The sequence below is a fragment of the Netta rufina genome (genome assembly GCF_964035555.1).
Source record: "Netta rufina genome assembly, chromosome: 34".
NCBI lineage: Eukaryota > Metazoa > Chordata > Aves > Anseriformes > Anatidae > Netta > Netta rufina.
The window spans coordinates 829,462-848,637 of record NC_140158.1 but is presented as its reverse complement, the minus strand read 5'-3'; the positions used below and the strand labels follow the sequence as shown (position 1 = coordinate 848,637).

Genomic DNA, 19,176 nt, shown 5'->3' with positions numbered 1-19,176 from the left:
CGGCGTGCTGGTGGGCACAAGGAGCCCAGCGTTTCCCCCTCGTGTAGCCGGGCATGCAGGGGTTTTCCCTTGTGACTGGAAACGTGTTCTTCACCGAACGTGTAGTATTCACCCGATGGTATAACGCTCAAATGTCAGATTGCTCATTGAAACTGCCCCTGAGAGTTGCTCCTCGGAGCGTTTGGGAGCTGTCGTGGCTGTGGCTAGCAGGTATTTCTGAACACATGAGAGAACAAAAGTGCTCAGTGTTTGTGGCCCGACTTACTCTCCTCCTTCGTTCTGCAGAGGTCGAGGATCCAGGTGTGGCTCTATGAGTAGGTGAACATGCGGATAGAAGGCTGCATCATCGTGAGTATCCGCACGTCCCCATGTTTCATCTTTCATTTTGCCTCATTCACAATCGTGTTTTTTGGTCAAGAAAAGTTATCACAAGGAAAAAAAGATTTGTACTTCTCTGCCCTTCCCCTCGCCCTGCCCTTCCCTCCCGCTCCTGAGCCCTTCCTCAGGCCTTGCTGGGCCCTCTGTCCGGCTGTCTGTCCGTCCATCCGACCCTCTGGCCATCTGTCCCACCACCCTGCCCCGTCCCTGCCCTCTCCTTAAGGAAGCAAAGAGTCCCCGGGCTGCCTTCTTGGGGGGGGGGAAGAGGGGAGGTTCTGCTGAGAAAAAAATGAAAGATTTCCCCCTTAACGGGCGCCTTGCGAGCTATTTCAAGTTCCGACTTTCTGCCTTCCTTCCGTAGCAGTGCCTCTAAGGGGTGCGCTGTAAGGCAGCCCTCATCTGGCGCGTTGCTCCTCCGTTCCCCCAAGGAACTGCCTTCAGGATCTGACTGACTCTGGATGCACCCGGTTGTCACCTTAATTTCTCCTTTAGCTTGCTGAAAACAAGCCGGTTGGGTGACCTTTTGCGTTTCTCGCTTAAAATTTAGATCGAGGAGGTCTGTGTTTCCTTACGCTGATGTCCACGCTGAAGGTGCAGAAGGGTTCCGTGCTGTTGCTTGGGTCAGCCTTGTTGCCAGGTTCGGAATGTTTATCCTACCAGTGCTTCGGTGCTGTTGGGCTGCACTCAGAGTGTGAGCTCTGGGCGTTATTTCTCAAATACTGCGTTATTTGAGCGTACAGACCCGAGATATTCTGCGGAGAGGTGATTTAAGGCACGTCAGAACCACCGCTGTGGCGTGTGCCAGCGTCGGACGCCCGTTCGAGTGATTGGGCGGAGCAGGTGAATTGAATTTGGTGCTGGGTGGCGAGGTGGTGTTGGGGGAAGAGCTAGGCTAAGGAGAGCTTCCTCTTGCTCTGCCCCTTCCCATCTCAAATGGCCGCTTCCTGGGGAGATGGGTTCGTTGGGAGGTTAACTACAACGTTACAGTGAGGATGAGGAATCATCTTTAGTCCTGTAGGTATTTGCTGCCAGGCCGCAGCGTTGATTTCAGAAATTGTATTTAAAAAAGGGAAAAGAAAGGAAAGATGTATTCTTTACCATACTCCCTTTTCTCGGAGAGTAGATGGAGGAGCTTCAGCAGTGCCCTTCCTCCGGAAACGATTCCCAGTGTCTGCTCAGACACTGAGGAGGAAAATGGAGGAGAGCCACCCGATAGAAATAAAGGAAAGAAGGGGTCATGGATTAAGGGAAAAGCACTACTTAAAAAATTGGTGCTCTCTAAAAACGGGTTAAGGGTTTGGGACCTGCAGGTGCTGCCTACAGCTGTGTGCGTTGCAGTCGTGCCTGTTGCCACTGAGCAAAACGGGGAGAGCTGCTTTGTCGAACGCGGCGTGTTAAAGCACGTGCCACTGCCTGGAAGAAAAGCACGGACTTCCCTCGTGTGGGACTTCTTCCCTAGCGATCTGTGGTTAACCTGATGGTTTCCCATAAGCTGTGAATGTTTAAAAGAAAACAAAAAAAAAAAAAAAAAAAAAAAAAACCAACACCAACGTTGAGAGTGGTGAAGCAGATCCTCACCTGGGGACTCAGAATCAGCAATGACATCACCATGCGAAGCATTGTGTGCGCTTCGGGTCGGGGCTGCTGCGAGCCTCGCAGCGGGGAGGGAGAGCGGATCCGGGGTGCCTCTGTGTCAGCCCTCTGCCCTGGTGGCTTCGTGAGCACTGAGAGTTTGACTCCTGTGTTCCCAGCTTTCGCTTGCGCACCTGTGGTGTGGCAGACCCAGCGAGCTGCTTCCTCAGCTGGAGGAGGAAGAGGAGTGACCTCAACATTGCCGAGGTAAAGCACAATTATGGAAAATATTTGGCAAAGATGTGGGTTGTACCAGTGCGGCTGCTGCAGCTGCAGCAGATCCTGGAGCATTGGAGAAGATAGAGAGGGGTTTCTTCGTGAAAAGAATGCTGTTAAAAGTGTTTTCATGCCAGAATTTAGGATAAACGCCTCTGTTGTTTGACATCCTCTTTTGACCGGGCACATTGGCATTACAGCGGACCTGGCACGCTGTTTGTATTAAAAAAAAAAAGGTGTTTTAGTCAGGGCAGGCCAGAAACCTGCCTTGGCACTTGCACATCGCAGCAATGCTTACAGACCCTGCATCCTGGCCTGGCAGCCAGGATCTAAATCCGATGGTGCTGTTGGTAAACTGAAGCTCAGGAAGCGCTTCTGGGTTTTTCTGTCCTTCCATGTGAATTTTTACCCTGTGAAGATGGTGTATGAAGCTATTTTCGTAACAACAAATAGGTTTAAAAGCAGTTTCAGTTTAACATCTACATGCTTGGGTGTTATTAACAGAGCTTTGTATACTGAGCTGGTGCTTGGTAGGAGAAAAAACATAAATCTTACCTGGGAAACCTGGAGCCCCTCAGCTACATACTGCTATGAGGAAACTCAGATGTAAGAACACACTTAAATAACACCTCACCAGAGCTGTTGTGCTCCTGACCAGCAAAGGCACCTTTTCCCAACACTGTCGTACTGGAAGTTGATGCAGCTGGTTCCATCCGTAAAGTGTGACTGTACAGTGCTGTAAAAGAAATATTTTTTTCACAGCTTTGGAGAAAGTGAAGCAGAGAAAACCACACATATTTTTATAAACGATCTGGATGTAGGAATAGAGGGTATTTTGAGCAAGTTTGCTGATTACACCAAACTTGGAGGAGTTGTGGACTCAAATGAGGGCGTAAAGGCCTTACAGAGGGATCTGGACAGGTTGGAGAGCTGGGCGATCACCAACCGCATGAAGTTCAATAAGAGCAAGTGCCGGGTCCTGCACCTGGGACGGGGAAACCCTGGCTGCATGTACAGACTGGGCGATGAGACGCTGGAGAGCAGCCTAGAAGAGAGGGATCTGGGGGTCGTGGTAGACAGCAAGTTGAATATGAGCCAGCAATGTGCCCTGGCAGCCAGGAGGGCCAATCGTGTCCTGGGGTGCATCAAGCACGGCATCGCTAGTAGGTCAAGGGAGGTGATTGTCCCGCTCTACTCTGCGCTGGTGCGGCCTCACCTCGAGTACTGTGTGCAGTTTTGGGCACCACAGTATAAAAAGGACATGAAACTGTTGGAAAGTGTCCAGAGGAGGGCTACGAAGATGGTGAAAGGCCTGGAGGGGAAGACGTACGAGGAACGGCTGAGGTCACTGGGCCTGTTCAGCCTGGAGAAGAGGAGGCTGAGGGGAAACCTCATCACAGTCTACAACTTCCTCGGAAGGGGGTGTCGAGAGGCAGGAGACCTTTTCTCCATTAACACTAGTGACAGGACCCGCGGGAACGGGGTTAAGCTGAGGCAGGGGAAATTTAGGCTGGACGTCAGGAGGGGGTTCTTCACAGAGAGGGTGGTTGCACACTGGAACAGGCTCCCCAGGGAAGTGGTCACTGCACCGAGCCTGTCTGAATTTAAGAAGAGATTGGACTGTGAACTTAGGCACATGGTCTGAACTTTTGGGTAGACCTGTGTGGTGTCAAGAGTTGGACTTGATGATCCTTAAGGGTCCCTTCCAACTCAGGATATTCTATGATTCTATGATTCTATGATTCTAACCACTGATACCTGGACCCCAAACTGCCACAGACTGACAGTGATGCCCACTGGATATCTCCTGATACCCTGCTGCCTTCTGACTGCTCCAGCAGAAGTCCCGTTTTAATTAGCCAGCAGGTCCCTCTGAGGGAGGGACTTTGCTAAAACTCCTGCCGTAGGAAGTATCCTACGGGAGCCAAGTTGCTAAACTGATGTGTGGTTTTCCCTTAACCCCCTCACCCCTGACTTTCCAGCTCCTGACGACACTGCCAACGTGTGCGGTGTCACCGTGTGCCAACTAGGTGCCAGCTGCCATGGTTTATATATTGTAAAATTAGTGATTTGGGACTCGTGAGCACTGAGAAGAGATTAGCAATTGCTTAAGAGCTTTCCTTGTGTCGCTCTGGGGAAGGGAGATGGGTGAAACATCTTAGGCTTGAAAGTGATTCCCTGCAGAGTGACATGCTCAGATCTGCACAACAGATCTGTCGTTTGGTCACCTTATTAGATCCCTGCTTGAGAGGTTGCTTGCAAGAATCGATTCCTCTTCACCTTGATGTGTCAAGCTAAAGACAAATCTGTGCCGAAGCACTGTCTGATCAGACGAGTGCCTCAGTTCAGGATTGTTCTTTGACAGCTACAGAAACAGCAGGACGATCAGCGCCTTCAGGAACAGATGAATTTGATCTTGAGGCTGTCATAAAACAGGTCCCTGAAGTTTGAAGACTCTTCAAATAGTTTGGGCCAGCAAGGAGCAGCTGTACGTGGCGGCTGCGGTAACTCGGGGCTCCGAGTCTCAGAGAGCGTGGTGAAAGGTGACCCCCAGCTGGCTGCTGGAGGAAGCTGAGGCAGCGTTCAGCTCTAACCTTTGCCTTCTTGGCTGGCATCTTTGCACTCCTGCTGTCAGTCGGTGTTGAGTGTCCGTCCCCCCCGCCTCAGACCGTGCCCTCAGATGTAGGCAGCGTTTAGCAGCTAGAATTCCCTCAAATAGAAAGAGTACAAATGATGCGTTTTCTGCTTTTGCTTTGGAACTCTTAGCTTGAGGTTTTCCTGCAGGCCATGAGGTTTCTTGCAGCAGCAGGGATGAGTTCTGTTAGCAAGAGGCTGTTCTGTGCTTCGACTGTGGGAAGATGAATGGTTACGTGTGCACCGTTAAATATAACTTGACACCTAGCACACCGCACTTGCAGCCTGTGGGGTGCTTTAACAAGCAGGTAAATCAGCAGAGGCTGTTTTGCAGCCGGGGTGATGCTGGGTGATTAAAAAGCAGGGGCAGAACAAGGAGTTTCTAGTGTTTGTTCTTGCTTGTCATCCGACTCTCCACTTCCACTGTTCTTTAAAAAAAAACAAAAACAAACAAACAACAAAAAAAACAAGGGGTAAGCATCTTAATATCTTTATTATAAATGGAAGGCACAAAACAGGCCAGCAACAGAGACTGTCCAAGAGAAATGCTTTGTGCTTTATAAACGAACAAGGCAGTACCCTTAGGTGGGTGTGATAATCCTCCTCTAATGCGTTTTTGGGGTGCAAAAATGGATTTGTTCCTTTCTTGCTCTTCTCTGCAGGACAAAGGCAGAATAGGCAACTGCAAAGTTAGACCAGGGAGGTCAGTTTGTTCCGTACTGAGAAAGACAAGCTTGTAAAACAAACTAGACAGATTTTCTTTGTACTATTCATCTTCCTTCAGCAAAGGCAAAGCTTATGACACTTGTTGGTGTGTATTTCCAGACCCCCAGCTACTGGCACTGTAGCGCATCTCTAATTCTTTGGTACAAAAGGTTCAAAATCTCTTAATGCAAAAATTTTACCAGCACCCTGGAGCAAAAAAAAAAAAGAAATCGAAAAATCTTACCGACTTCTATTACAGACCTGCTGAGTGCACCAGAGTTACTCACTTTTATTCAGGCTTTCAGGGGCAACTTCAGTTGGTTTAGCGCTTGGATTGCTATGTTGGCAGATGTCAGTTTAAAAAAAAAAAAAAAAAGCTTTTGAGGTCCTTTTTAAAATGAGACTGCTTTTTTGGAATTTGGAATACTGCAAGGCATTGTTGGTTTTGCTTTCTTCCCATTCCTTAGACCAGATCCATTCAGATTCTGAACAGCGTTCCCAGTCTGTTCAGGAAAATGGAAGGCAACAAGCAAAATGATGAGCTCCTTGGTCAGTCAAAAGAGCTAAATCTGGAGAGAGTTTTGAGTCAAACTTCCATGCTAAGGAGCACCAGTAATTGTTAGAAGTAGCTGCAGAGGAACCTGCATGGCACTGGGTGTGTTTCTGAAGGTGCTAAAGGTCCGAAGTGACGATTCCTATCCATACTAAAGAAGAGAAGGAAACCTTGCACTTAACTACTGTTTTTATTCCCTTTGTCCAGCAGTCAAAAGCAGTAACTAATATGAGAACCCAACTTTTCCTCTCTTTATTTTAGATTTGGGAAAATTCCCTGCCAAAACAATATTTCCTGGAAAATTCACTAGTGTTTGTGTGAGTAAAAGCTTCCAACCTTTTATTATGAATTTGTAAGAACTATTTCATCCACTTTTGTCCAGAAGAGTCAGAAATAATTTGCACAGAAATGTGCAGCGTTTTAATGAAAGGATTCAGAATCACTCTAATTTGAACTTTATCTGGTCTGGTTGCAGGTTTTGTGACATTTAGTGTCTTTAAAAAAAAAAAAATCAAAATTTCTAGCTTCATATCAGAAAAAAGAAAAAAAAATGCTTGTGGCTAAATAAAATCTGTTGCAGCTCTGCTCATCGAAAAATCATTGGCTGTTAAATTGGACCTAAGTCGTCTTCTCTAACCTTTCATGATCCTGCAGCAATGGATGGTGATGGATATATGGATTAGGGAACAGCACGTGATGGCAAACCTGTGGTATTTGCTACAGCGCAGAAAGAAAAACCAAATTGCTTCCAAAAAATCAAACTAATTCAAAATCCTTGGTATCATGCAGCCATGCCACTGGCAAAGTGAGCATTCCCCTGCCTCTCAAAGCTTGCTGTACCCTTGATCTGCTGTCTTGCTGCTGTTAATTGATTGCAACTCTATGTGTCTGATCAGGACTACGAGTTGTTCTCGATATGGAGATCATACAACATATACTGTGCACGCTTGTGTGTATAGATATGTTTATCCTGTATGCATGTACATCCGTATGCATATTTGTGTGCTGGCCCCCAGATCCCTCATGTTACAAAGCATCGGCCTCGAAGGCATACTCATCAAAATCTTTTGTAGAGCCTCCATTTTTTTCTAGTTCCCTCAAAATGAGAGAATTTTTATGCGCTCTCTGTGTCGAAAAGGCAAAAATTCTGATTTTCACTGTCGCTCTCGCTAACTTTCTCTCACTCCCTCCTCGTGTGTGTATAAACACAGATGTGTGTATGCGTATGCACATCTGTGGCTTTAGATGCACTGGTATGTTTTTTGCTGTACAGGTAATAAAGACGGGGAAAGGTTTTTGTGTTTTCTTAATAGGTGAAGAAATCTTGAAGACCAGAGATTGGAATATGCTGAATTTTAAATTAAAAAAAAAAAAAAAAAAAAAGTTAAATTGTCCGGCTGTGGAAGATAGAGCCTCATTTTTGCAGCCACTTTGAATCACGAGTTCATCTCTAAATGCGCTGTTTTTTTTTTGTTTTTGTTTTGTTTTGCTTTTTGGTTTTTATTTTTTTGAAGAGCTAACTAACCCTGGCTGCGTCCAGTCTGAGAGAGCATTCAAATGGACTTGCTTCCTCTATTAGTTATAAGCTGTTTAAAAGCGCATCCTATGTTTGAATTGTGGATGAGAGGTTCCCTTGGCAAAGTGAGGAGGAAAATTCTTCCTACCCCTTTAGTATTAATTCACGGATTCAGTCTTGGTTCGGCCTACAGGAGCAGTTAACTGGAAGCCTTTGAAGATCGATAACTTTGCTGAGGTTGTCCAGGTAGGTGAAATCGAAGACCCACAGTGCCTGGAACGTGCTGTTTAATGTGTCCTAACTGTGTTCTAGAGAAGTTATTTGTAGCCATAGTTGATTATTGACTTGCATGTATCATCAGGTGGTTTTTTAAGGAGTGACTCCGTTTTCAGGCTTCCAGATGTGCTCCAAGTCATATTATTGAGGATGTGGAAGAGAACGCTTGCTGACAAAGCTCCTGGCAGCTTTACAGAACTTTAATATTTAGTTAGTTCATGTAACAGCTGATTTCAAGGCTTTGCTCTCTTCGAGAGACTGATAACTTGATTTGATTAACTGAAGAAAGCTGGAAAAATGTTCGTTCCTCATTATTTTTCACTTGTTACTTTCTTTCGGGTTACTTTTAAAAAGAAGATTTCACCGATCACAAGCCAGTAGAAGACTTTCAGCCCAAGCAAGGGTGAAGACAGCTCTCTCCAAGAGCAGAGGAAGTCCCAGTGGAGAGAACCCAAGCTTGTTAGCAGAACTCGTCGGCATGTCTAAACAAGGAGACGACTGCTACTTCTATTTCTATTCTACCTGTACCAAGGTATGGCTGGTTTTCCTTTGCCTTGCTTTTTTTTCCCCTTTTTTTTTTCAGGAAGGAGTAGATTAGGAGGAGGAAGCACACTGGTCTTTGGTTAACTTGAGAACCAGATAGATTCTGAATTCAGTTGTAGCAACATGAGGCAGCAGCATGGCCATTTTTGAGGCTGTACTCTATTTTCCTTGTTGGTTTCCTTTTGGTTCCAGGGAGACAAATGTGCCTACCGCCACTGCAAAGCTGCTCTGGGCAATGAGACGGTCTGCAAGCTGTGGCAGGAGGGTCGTTGTTTCAGAAATGTCTGCCGATTCAGACACATGGAAATTGACGTGAGTGCCTAATGATGTGTTCTCAAAATAAATCAACAAAAGCATTTTTCAGTGCCGTAGGTGTACTGATTATGCTTTTGCAGGATAGATTCGTTTGCTTCAAAATCATACTGGTTTCTGTTACCAAGAGGGGGGGTGGGAGGAAGCAGAGGGAAATAAAATCAATGCCTTAGGTATGTCTTAGCAAGATATTTTTTTTTTTTATTAGATGCTGACAGTTTTCTCAAGAGATGCAGAATAGCTGTTAAATAGACTGCTCAAACCTGCTGGAGCAGGGGGGTAATAAACAGGCTGTTCTATCCTCATGGGAGCAGGCTTGATAATGAACTATCAGGTCTCTTCTGACCCACAGTCCTTCAGATAACGCTGTTGTAGCTGCCTGGGGTAGGAAGTGGGGAAAGTTAAAGGTGCAGCAGAACTAAGTGTCCAAGAAGTAGTTCTAGACAGGGTTAGCCTAGGCAATTTCAGATGTTCTTTTTCCCTCTGAATAATCCTAGTATAATCCTAGGTGTATTAGTTTAACCCACCCTCAACGGATGTCTGAGAGTGCCTGTCTTCTCAAACTGAATGATGACCAATCTAAATGTGCATAGTGGTTACAGCTTATGCAAACTTTGTGAATATGCCCAGAAATACTACACTTAACTGAGAAACTGACCTTTGGAATGATGTTTCAGCACTGTGTTGTGACAGCTGTCACGATCTGGAGCTGTGCATCTCTTTGCAAGCCTCAGGTGCATGTTATCACAAGCTTTTCTTTCTTTCTGTCTTCAGAAAAAGCGCAGTGAGATTCCTTGCTACTGGGAGAACCAGCCGGGAGGCTGTCAGAAAGCCAACTGTGCTTTTCATCATGCAAAGGGACGTTACATCGATGGACAATTCTTACCACCAAGCAAGAGTGAGTTTAGGTCCTTTTTCTTTAAGCGCTGAAGAATTAATTTTGAGTAGTACTTAGTGGGTGCCAATCCTGTAGGGGGCATCAGGTAACTGTTCATTTGTGAGTGCAGGAAAAGGTCTGCAGTCATAGGTGTACTGCACCGAGTGTAGTGCTGGTGTTTGTTTTCTGCTTTCGTGCTCAGCTTCTCTTTGCTTAGTGTGATGTTTGCCTTGCAGTTTGCTTCCTGTTGTTTCCTCTTTTGCTGGGTGGTAGGGAGATGTGTTGTTGTTCGAAGGGAAGTCATTGTTCACGGCGTAAGCAGTGATGGGATGGGCAAAAGGAGATGCTGAACTCGTTGTCTGTGCGGGTTATCTGCCTTTGCTACCATCTCTTTGCATTGTGGTCAAAGTTTTAAACTGCCATATTACCGATGATCCTCCTCTTCCTCTAGCTACACTGCCAAGTCCGCCTGAGTCCGCGGACAATGATTTGAAAGTGGCTCAGATGTCACTGCAGCAAAACAAACTTTCTGTCCAGTCAAATCCCTCTCCACAGCTAAGGGGGTGACGAAAGTGGAAAACTCTGAAAATGTCCCAAGCCCTACACACCCTCCAGTTGTAATCAATGCTGCAGATGATGATGAAGGTGATGATGGTGAGCATGTTTTGGTTCTTGGAACGAATTTGTGCTGTAAATGATTGTGTAAATCTTTGGTTCTTGAAGGAATCTGTGCTGTAAATGAATGTATAAATCATAGATGACATGAGGTCTGACTAGCAATAGGGTAGGCAGTCTGGCCAGGTCACTGGTGGCTTTGTCTGGCAGTCGGTGGACAGAACCTGAAACGTTGGAGGAAAGCTTAGAACCACTCCTGGCTTTAGCTGGTCTGTTGTGTAAAGTTCTATGTGAAACTAGGAAGGAAATTTCTTTTTTCTGTCTGAAGAGCAATGTGTTGTGTAGTAGTTAAAGCTGCAGAGAGAATCTAGAGTCCTAGATGTTTTGTCCTAGTGTATTCTACTTAGGAGTTCATCAGGTCAGTGTAGCTGTTTAAAAACAAACAAACAAAACAAACAAACAAACAAACAAACAAAACACAAAACAGCAACAAAGTTTTTTATATGAACCATGGGCTGAAGTGTCACTGCATGAGCTACGTAATCATGACCAATCTGGTCTATGCATAACTGAATCGATTTTTCCCCTTCAGACCAACTTTCTGAGGAAGGAGAAGAAACTAAAACTCCCGTCCAGCATCCAGCTGCGGAAGGCAAAAATGGATTACGGGTGATTTCCACTTGGAAAGGCAGTTCTACTACTACTAAACAAGGTATGCCAGCACCTTAGTAGGATAAATCAGAAGAACTTGACAGTTAACTCAAAAGCAGTGTGGTGTAAAAACACAACAAAATGTAGGGGTGCTGAATGGAGTTGGTTATTCCATGATCTCATTTCTGCCATTAATACCATCATGTGCCCATTGGGTCAGAAAGGTGAACTCCTTTTCTTTACTTTTGGAGAACAAAACAGGGCCACAGCATGGAGTTTAAATGGCTGCACGTGCAGCCTTGCAACCACTGTTGATAAGCCATATCTAACGATAGAGGGATCTAATATCGTGTAAATGGATTAAAATTAAAACTACATTTTGAACCCTGAAGGATGAAAGGAGGGGCAAAATGCCATTGGTTCTATGGCTCTTTCACTTGTGAGGAGTGTTGACAGGCTTCATTCTAAATACTTCAGAAAGTTCCTGAGCGCTAAGAAGCCTGAGGACCTGTGGTCCTCAGTGAGTGCCTCTAAGCCTGTCTCATGAACTGTTTCCTGTTTTCAGAGGGCAATCTGAATTTTGGAATAAAAACACTTGAGGAAATCAAATGGCAGAAGATGAAGGAAAAAAATAAGAGACACGGTGCTGAGTTAATATTCCCTACTTTCTTATCCTGTTCACAGCAGGTGATGGTGACTGGGAGCTGCTTGAGGGACAGACTTCCATTTTTAGCTGGGGGCATAAAGCAACCTGATTCTCAGCCAGCTGGTATTCTAAATGGGAGTTCAAAGGGCAACCAGAGGCAAATTAGTCACCTCTCTTCTTTACATGCTCTGCTTGCTGTATTTTTGACAGTAACAAATCATTTAAAGTTTTTTGTTCTTTGTGATAGTTTTTTGTGTTGGGTAAACTTCCTTATGTTTTGGTTGCTCTGAACAGAAGGTTCTTCAAGATCTTCTCTTCGTCCCGTTGATTCTATGATTTTTCCTGCTCCAGAAAAGGAAAATGTCCGGACAGTGGTGAGAACTGTGACACTGTCTTCCAAGAAAGATAATAATGAATGCTTTTGTTTTGATTTGATTACTCCTAAACTGGAGGGTTAAGCAATACTTGAAACAATTCACCCATGTTAGCCTTCTGGTGCTGCCTTCTGTTCAAAACATGCTTTTATGCTTAAAGTCCCTGGTTGTACTGGAAAGATTTGGTGCTCAGGTTAAGTGCAGTGGCAGGAGAAAAAAAAAAAAAAAGTGTCAGTATGCCAATAGGGGGGTAACTGAAAAACAGAAGAGTAACGAGAAGAAAGAGCTGTAGAAGACAGTGCTATATACGAAGCAATTTCTGAAGCATTAAAGAGGCTGACAGTGGCAGGTGTGGACACAGTATGACAGGAGTTTGTGTATAAATTGTTTAGAGCTGTGCAAATGCCTTTTAAAGGGAAAAAAGTGTGGAAGTACTTTTACTCGTAGACATTCACCTTAGAAAGGAATATTTCTCAGCATTTGTACCTAAGAATATTCTGCTTGCTTATGCAGCTTTGTTCTGCACAAAGTATAGGTGTCAAGCAGACTCAGATTCACTCTCTACTATCTCAGCTGGAATTTGAAGCAAGCACTGAGACTATTAATATTTTTTTTCTATGTTAATTATAGTTAAAATATGAGTTTATGTGGTTTAGCTGTCAAAAGAGTGTCTGACTGGGGTTTTTTGGACATGGGCTAACAGGATACTATTTCTGTTGGCTACTGGTTTCTGTGAAATAGAAAAAAAAATTCCCTTTTGTTTTAGGGGAGGAACCTGTGGTTCGAGTAGATCTTGCTGATAGACAAGGAAAACGGAAAGCCTCCGCGGGTAAGAACTTTTTATGAGCTGTTATGTAGCTGTTATGTTATGCTGCCTTCTATATATGACTGCATTAAAGAGTATTTGTGATGTATGAAAGGAAAATACATTGCAGTGGAGATCTGTATTGACTGCAGAAATGGCAAAAAAAAAAAAAATCATTTAGCAGCTGAAAGGCAATTCTATGAAAATATGCTTGAAAAATAGAAGCTTGTTGTTGACTGTTCTCAAACCTTCCTGCAAAGAAAAGTTCTTACAATATTCCTTGTTTTCTCTGAAGATGATGTAAGCAGCCTTCCAGTGAAGCGCAGCCTTGCTGAAAGGCTGGGGAAGAAGGTAGAGGCTCCGGGAAATGCTGACAAAGCACCCAAGAGAGAGACAGGTACTAAACGGGCATCTGGATTGGATTCCTGGGTTTTGTATTTAGTCTTTCTGTTTGTCCTTTTCCAGTGATGTTTCTTTTTGCATGTTGGCTGAGGTCGTAATCACTGGGATTCAAAGTCACCTTTCCTGTCTTGTTTTGAAATGTGAACCTGAAGTTGACATTATGCAGCCTCCCTAATTCGTTCTTTTTCTGTTTTGCAGTTCGAGTTCCCAAGTCTCTGAAGGACAGGCTGGGATTACCTCCTAAACAGACCAGTACTGAGAGAGGTAACAGCTAGATATTAAATGTGCTTTCTCCTCCTTCCTTTCCATGAACTTGGAGTGCTTTCATACATCCCTAAAAACTAATTTAAACGAAAACAAAGAACTGACGCCTCTTGCTTGAGTGCTGAAGCTCTTCTGACAGCCACTATCAGAACTCTGGCTCTAGGTGTGTGTTTATTTTCTACTTGTGCCTTGTCAAGGTTTTTAGCTGCTTCTGTGAAGCGTTACGTACAATTAGAATAGAACCACTGCCAGGAGCAGGAATTTGAAATGCAGACTAAAAAAGTAATAAAGTAAAGCAGCGTTTCTGTGTAGCAGTTCTCTCTGGATAGGGCTGGTCTTCAAAATACAAGTGGCTCAAAGGAAGAGGAGAATGTTGTCCTAGGGATATTGTTCTAAGATGCATTATTGGGAACAGTCAAGATTAGTTTTCCTTAGTGCTCTGACAAATTTTGGAGACTTAAAATATTGCTGGACTCTCTTTAAATGTTGGTGCTTCTCCTCATTTCTTGATGATGACAGGGAAGGCTGCTAAGCCGATGGGAGAGATCCATGTGAAAACACTGGAGGAAATCCGTCGCGAGAAAGCTCTTCAGAGACACGAAACTCAAGCCAAAGCCGAGGCTGAAGGGCATGGTAAAACTGAAGATTCCAGCGCAGGGGCAAGAGCTGCTCATGCAGGTGGCATCAAAACTTTCTCTGAAGCCTTGTCTGAAAAAAAGAATAATCGCTTGGTAGAAGAGAAGAAAAAAGCAGGAGAATCCCATAGCAAGAGCAAAATTCAGGGTGAGTCCAAGAAGCAGCTCGCTCTGCCCGGGCCCAGCAAAGGGCAGGCGAAGGAGCCGGCAGGAAAAGTCAAGCCAGAAGGAGAAGTGCGTGTTAAAACCTTGGAAGAAATAAAGCGTGAGAAAGCTCTGCGGATGCAGCAGAGTGAAGGAGATGTGCCAGCTCCCTCAGCACAACCCGGACCTGCCCCAGCAGAGCAGAAATCTTTATGGAGCACAAAACTAACAGGTAATAAGATGCTTTAATGCCTGCCCCAGTGAGGTGCTTCCCATATTGAGCAAGTTCAGTTTGCTCAGGATCTGCTTCATGGATAAATGCTGAATGGCTTGCACATTGTAGCCTTTCTCTCTCTCTCTCATGGGACACAAGGAAATAAATGCACAAAGGAAACAAGTACCCAGCTTTCTTTATTTCTGCCGTTGACAAAACTTTTTTTTGTCTTTTTTTAAAGCACCTGAAAAAGAAGAAAAGAAGACAGTGGAATTGAACCGGCCTTTTCCTAAACTTTCCTCTGGACCTGATGTACAGGTGAGTCCTCTGTGAAGACACACATACATTCGTACAATTTCTGATAATTCTGACAAGTTTTGTTACTCACCGTGTGCCACCCTCTTGAGTGTGTTCTTACCCTTCAGCACCTGGTAGGAGCTGCAGTGCAGTCTAAATCCTATCGCCAGCAGCATTTCCAGACAGCTCTGTAATCCTCAAACTTGGAATCAGTCTATTTATACCACAGCAACAACGAAACCCTGTTAGCACCAGCTGAAATCTACACAGTTAACGTGGAGGGAATTCTTTTTGTTCTTACTGACTTGATCTGTCAGACACGAAGGATTTAATACAGAAGGCCAGAGTTCTGTGTTCAAGGAAATCAATCTGTCAGTGGATACTGTATAGGGGAACTTGTATGACTTTCTGCTGCTTAAAAAGAATGTGATAAATAGATGTACAGCAGAACACCCTAGCTGTTTAAAGAAGCTTGCCATAGTGGATATTGCAGATACGTGAGACTGCGTCCATAGTAAAGCATAGCTCTTGTTACAGGCAGAATTTTATGGAAAAAAAAAAAAAAAAAAAAAAAAAACACAACAGTAACCTGAACGAGATTAATATGCTGTTCCACATCAAGACCATTTTGGAGGGATTGCTGATCAGATTTTCTTAACGAAATCTCCATGTATTTTTTTTATTATTTTGTCCTATTCATGCACTACTTTTCTTTCCTTCTAGCCCACTCAGCAGAGTGGAACTCGTAAATGTCCAGAGAAGAGCTTTGTAGAGAGACGGTGGGAGAAGTGGCAACAGAGAGAACAACAAGAGAAGCTTCGGAAGGAGGAAGCTGCTGTCAAATCTACTGCTGGCTTCTTTAATACTGAACCAGCAGGGAAAGTGGCAGCTCAATTTCAGGGCCAGGAAGCTAAAAGTAAGTGTTGAAGGTTAAGAGTTACTTAGGTTGTCTTCTGAAATACAGACAGAAGATGACAATTCTCATGCTGTAACTCTGGCTGGGTGCATTTTGCCACGCAATGCTACGAAGCGAAGGGTGTACTTTCTTTTTCTTAGTTTGTTTCTTTTCCTGCCAGCCAGATGTTAGGTAAGGAACGGGAGACTAGAAAATGACACTACAAGTGTGGACTTTGTAGAACAACTTAACTGTGGGACATCACTGCAAGGGAGAGGAAGCTGGTACAACAGTTGCATACACTCTTGTCCTACTATAACTGCTGCTTTTTCCTTTCCTAGCGGGAGCAGGACTTTAAATATAAAAGCCGTCTATATTTGTGAACCTAGCTTGCACTTAGGATTGCTATGTGTCGGAGGTTTCCCTTGTCCTGGATTATTATTTACTGTAGCTCTTTGGTTTCTTTGTTCCTTTGTATGGCTTGTTGGTAGACAGAGTTTACTATGTGGAAAAGATTCCTGAGAATCCAGGCAATGGCGGTGTAATTCTGCTGGCCAAATGCATTTAACTGTGTAGAAGGACTGTGGAAATGATTAAGAGAACCTGGATTTTTCCTGAGGCAGAGCAAGACTGTATCAGTTCTCTCTTCCTTTTACTCTAGCCAACTTTATGACACCTGCGAAGCCTTCGCGTGGGAAAGTCACTTTCCCCAAGAAGAAGGCACTGAAACGTAAGGCACCTGGGAGTTATCCCTCTGCCATAGCAGCTGTGGAACTACAGACTGCCTTTGATGCTGACATGATGGGACCTCCAGCCAGAAAAGCAGCCATGGTAAGGCCAGGGGCTAATGCAGAGATGGATCCCTTGCTAAATTTCTACCCTCCTCTAGGAGAAAAGGTGGAAAACTCAAACGTTCTGCAGGCCTTCTGTTTCCTTTGAAATCCAGTAGCTGTCTCCAGGATGCTTGTAGAACCCTTCTGTATTTATGAGATGAATGGCACTCTTTAACCGGTACTCTGATGCTGTGATTTCTCTGGTGTGGGGGATTTTGTCCATTAATGCCATGTTCTTAAAAGACACAAGATCATGAGTAACCTCCATGTGAATGTGAACTTTCTTCAGGAGCACCTTGCTTTTGTATTTTGGCCACGGCTCCGCAATGCCAGAGGAGAAGCAGTGTGGAGGAAAAAGCTATTAAGGAATCTTTTACCCATGTGTCATAAATACTGTTTTGCTGCTTTCTAGGGTGTTTCAGACGTGCCGGAGCACGTCCCAGCCATCAGACTTGAAGAAAATCCCCCAAACAGGTGACAACCCCAACTTGCTCTTTTTCTTAATCAGTGTATATCCCCAGGGAAACATAAGTTCTGTCACATGTGGGAAAAAATGAGGGTTCTGAGATAATTAAAGCCCAAATCCATCAAAGGAATAAGTCACCTGAAACCACTTTCTAGCAGCTAGCAGGATTACTTAATTAGGCTTTCTTGAAATGCTGCAAGTCAGCACAGCTTTCCGGTGACTTCTTGGGTTGTCTGAATACCTGAACGAGGATGAGGTGAAGTTCTACTTCCTCGTGAGGTGATAGATGATGAGTAGTGTCCTCTGCCTTTTGGTCCTCAAGAATGCCACCTCAACTCCAGGTGCCCTGGCTTCACAGATAAACCCCCAGACTGAAAAATGTACCTGGTAACGCATCGGACTCTAAATGTAGCCCTGGGTTGATTGATAACAATCCCTGTGTAAGATTGAAGCGTAGGAGGGCTTGCCTACAGTTTTAAGAGCCGGTTTGCAGGAAAGGGATTTCCCGTTAAGAAATGGCATATCCTGATTGTTCTTTCTTGCTCTCCCAAGACCTGAAGTGCGTCTTGGAAGCCCGGAAAGATTTGAGGAGCAGATGGAGATGGATCTCGAGACCTCGACCTCAGCTTCTTCCCAGCTAGAAGAGGCACGGACACGCCGGCTGAGTTCCACAGGGAACGCGCCCTTATCTGCGGATGAAGATTTTGAGAAGCTACTTTGGGAAATCTCAGGAGGCAGACTGGAAGCCGAAATCGACTTAGACCCAGGGAAGGACGAGGATGACCTCCTCCTTGAACTCTCCGAGATGATTGACAGTTGAACTGCGTAGTCCTATGGTAGAATTAAAAAAAAATTAAAAAAAAATTAAAACTGTTCTTCTTGTTGGATACCCCGAGGTGATCCTTTTTCTAACTGAGGCTTTGCAATGAGACTTAAAGCACAGTCCAAAGTGGTAGAAATTGGCAGGGTCTGCACTCAGTTGTCCTAAATTTCCCTGCTGGTCAGAGTTAAGGTCTTGTGCATCCGTTCTGTAACTATAGGTGGTTACCTTCGATATCGAGAGGACAAAGCACTTCTTTTGGCACAGAAAGATCTCCATTGGCACGCCATGGTGGCTGCAAATCGATCTTCTGATGGAGCGATGCTCTGAAGGCTTAAACGTAAAGCTTCTTCCTTCCTCCGCCCTTGGCACAACTCGATGTTGGGCACATTGTGAAGCTTCGGTGTTCTGATTTCTCGGACAGTTGATAGCCAAATCCTGGAGTTACTATGTCAACTCTTGACTTTTACTCGTGTATGCCATTGTTTTGACTGTACCCGTGTCAGATGATGAAGCTGTAGGGGTGGGAGGGAGCAGAATCGTTATTCCAGTGTGTTGTGGACCAAACTTGCTGCCAGGAGTGGGGGTGGGGGTCAGCCCACCCAGCCTTCCTTTCAATTATCAGGGAGGATCAAATGGTGAAAAGCAGCAGCTCTGCCATGCGGCTCCGCTACCCCCACTCCCTTCTCTTGTGCTGTACCAAAGTTCCCCCAGGCTTTGGTTGGTGCTTTTTGCTGGTGTGAGGACTCCAGGGCGAGCAGTCGGGACTCTGCCGCAGTTACGGGGTCGATGAAGGGTTGTTTAAGTGCCTCTTGGTTTTAAAAGTTGCTCCCCTGAGCTGCTGGCTCTGCTGCCTGCTACAGCAAATGTTCGGGTGCCATCAGCATCGCGCTTGGGCGTGGGCACTGACTCTGCGGAGGACAAAGCTGAGATTCGGGTGTATTGTGTACCCTGCCACCAGCCATCGTTTTTTTTCCCCTAGCAGATCAATTTTGAATTATTTTCCGAACTTTTCGCGGCACGGTAGGCTCTTCCAGCTATGATTTGTGAAGCTGTGGGGGCCCTCAGGCATTTGCTGCTGGCAGAGGAAAAGCGCTTGTCGAATTTGTTGTAAATACTTAATGTTTGGACAAAACCACGCGTCTCTGTGTGTGTGTGTGTGTGTGTGTGTGTGCTGTGACGCCCCGGCCCCACCAGGGAAAACCTCCACCGACGAAACTGCTGCTGGAGCTCACGCAGGCCTTCATCGTGCCAAAGGACTTCACGGGGACTTCTGCCGGCTCAGTAATGGGGGAGAAAAAGCCAAATCAGGAGGAGGAGAGCTCAGAGACTGCGCCCACCTGCCCTCGCTTTCCCTTCACCCCAAGCCCTGTTCTACGATCAGCCTTCGCCTCTTCTGCCTGCGGTGCTGGCAGCGGGAGCGGCGAGGCGGCGGCAGCCATGGCGTACCGCGGGCAGGGCCAGAAGGTGTAG

The 19,176-nt window shown here is 45.2% G+C and overlaps 1 protein-coding gene across 1 annotated transcript; it reads left to right on the top strand.

Moving 5' to 3' along the window:
* Positions 1 to 8,388: 8,388 nt before the first annotated feature.
* LOC311220568 (zinc finger CCCH domain-containing protein 11A-like) lies at positions 8,389 to 19,176 on the top strand (the record flags this gene model as incomplete). The annotated part of the gene is given in 20 exon segments (XM_084304130.1): positions 8,389 to 8,442; positions 8,646 to 8,765; positions 9,540 to 9,663; positions 10,094 to 10,204; positions 10,207 to 10,296; positions 10,850 to 10,969; positions 11,474 to 11,551; positions 11,849 to 11,959; positions 12,695 to 12,757; positions 13,029 to 13,130; positions 13,334 to 13,399; positions 13,919 to 14,410; positions 14,634 to 14,710; positions 14,818 to 14,823; positions 15,413 to 15,605; positions 16,246 to 16,415; positions 16,830 to 16,891; positions 17,436 to 17,698; positions 18,567 to 18,649; positions 18,901 to 19,176. Coding segments are annotated over 20 exon segments (2,661 nt in total).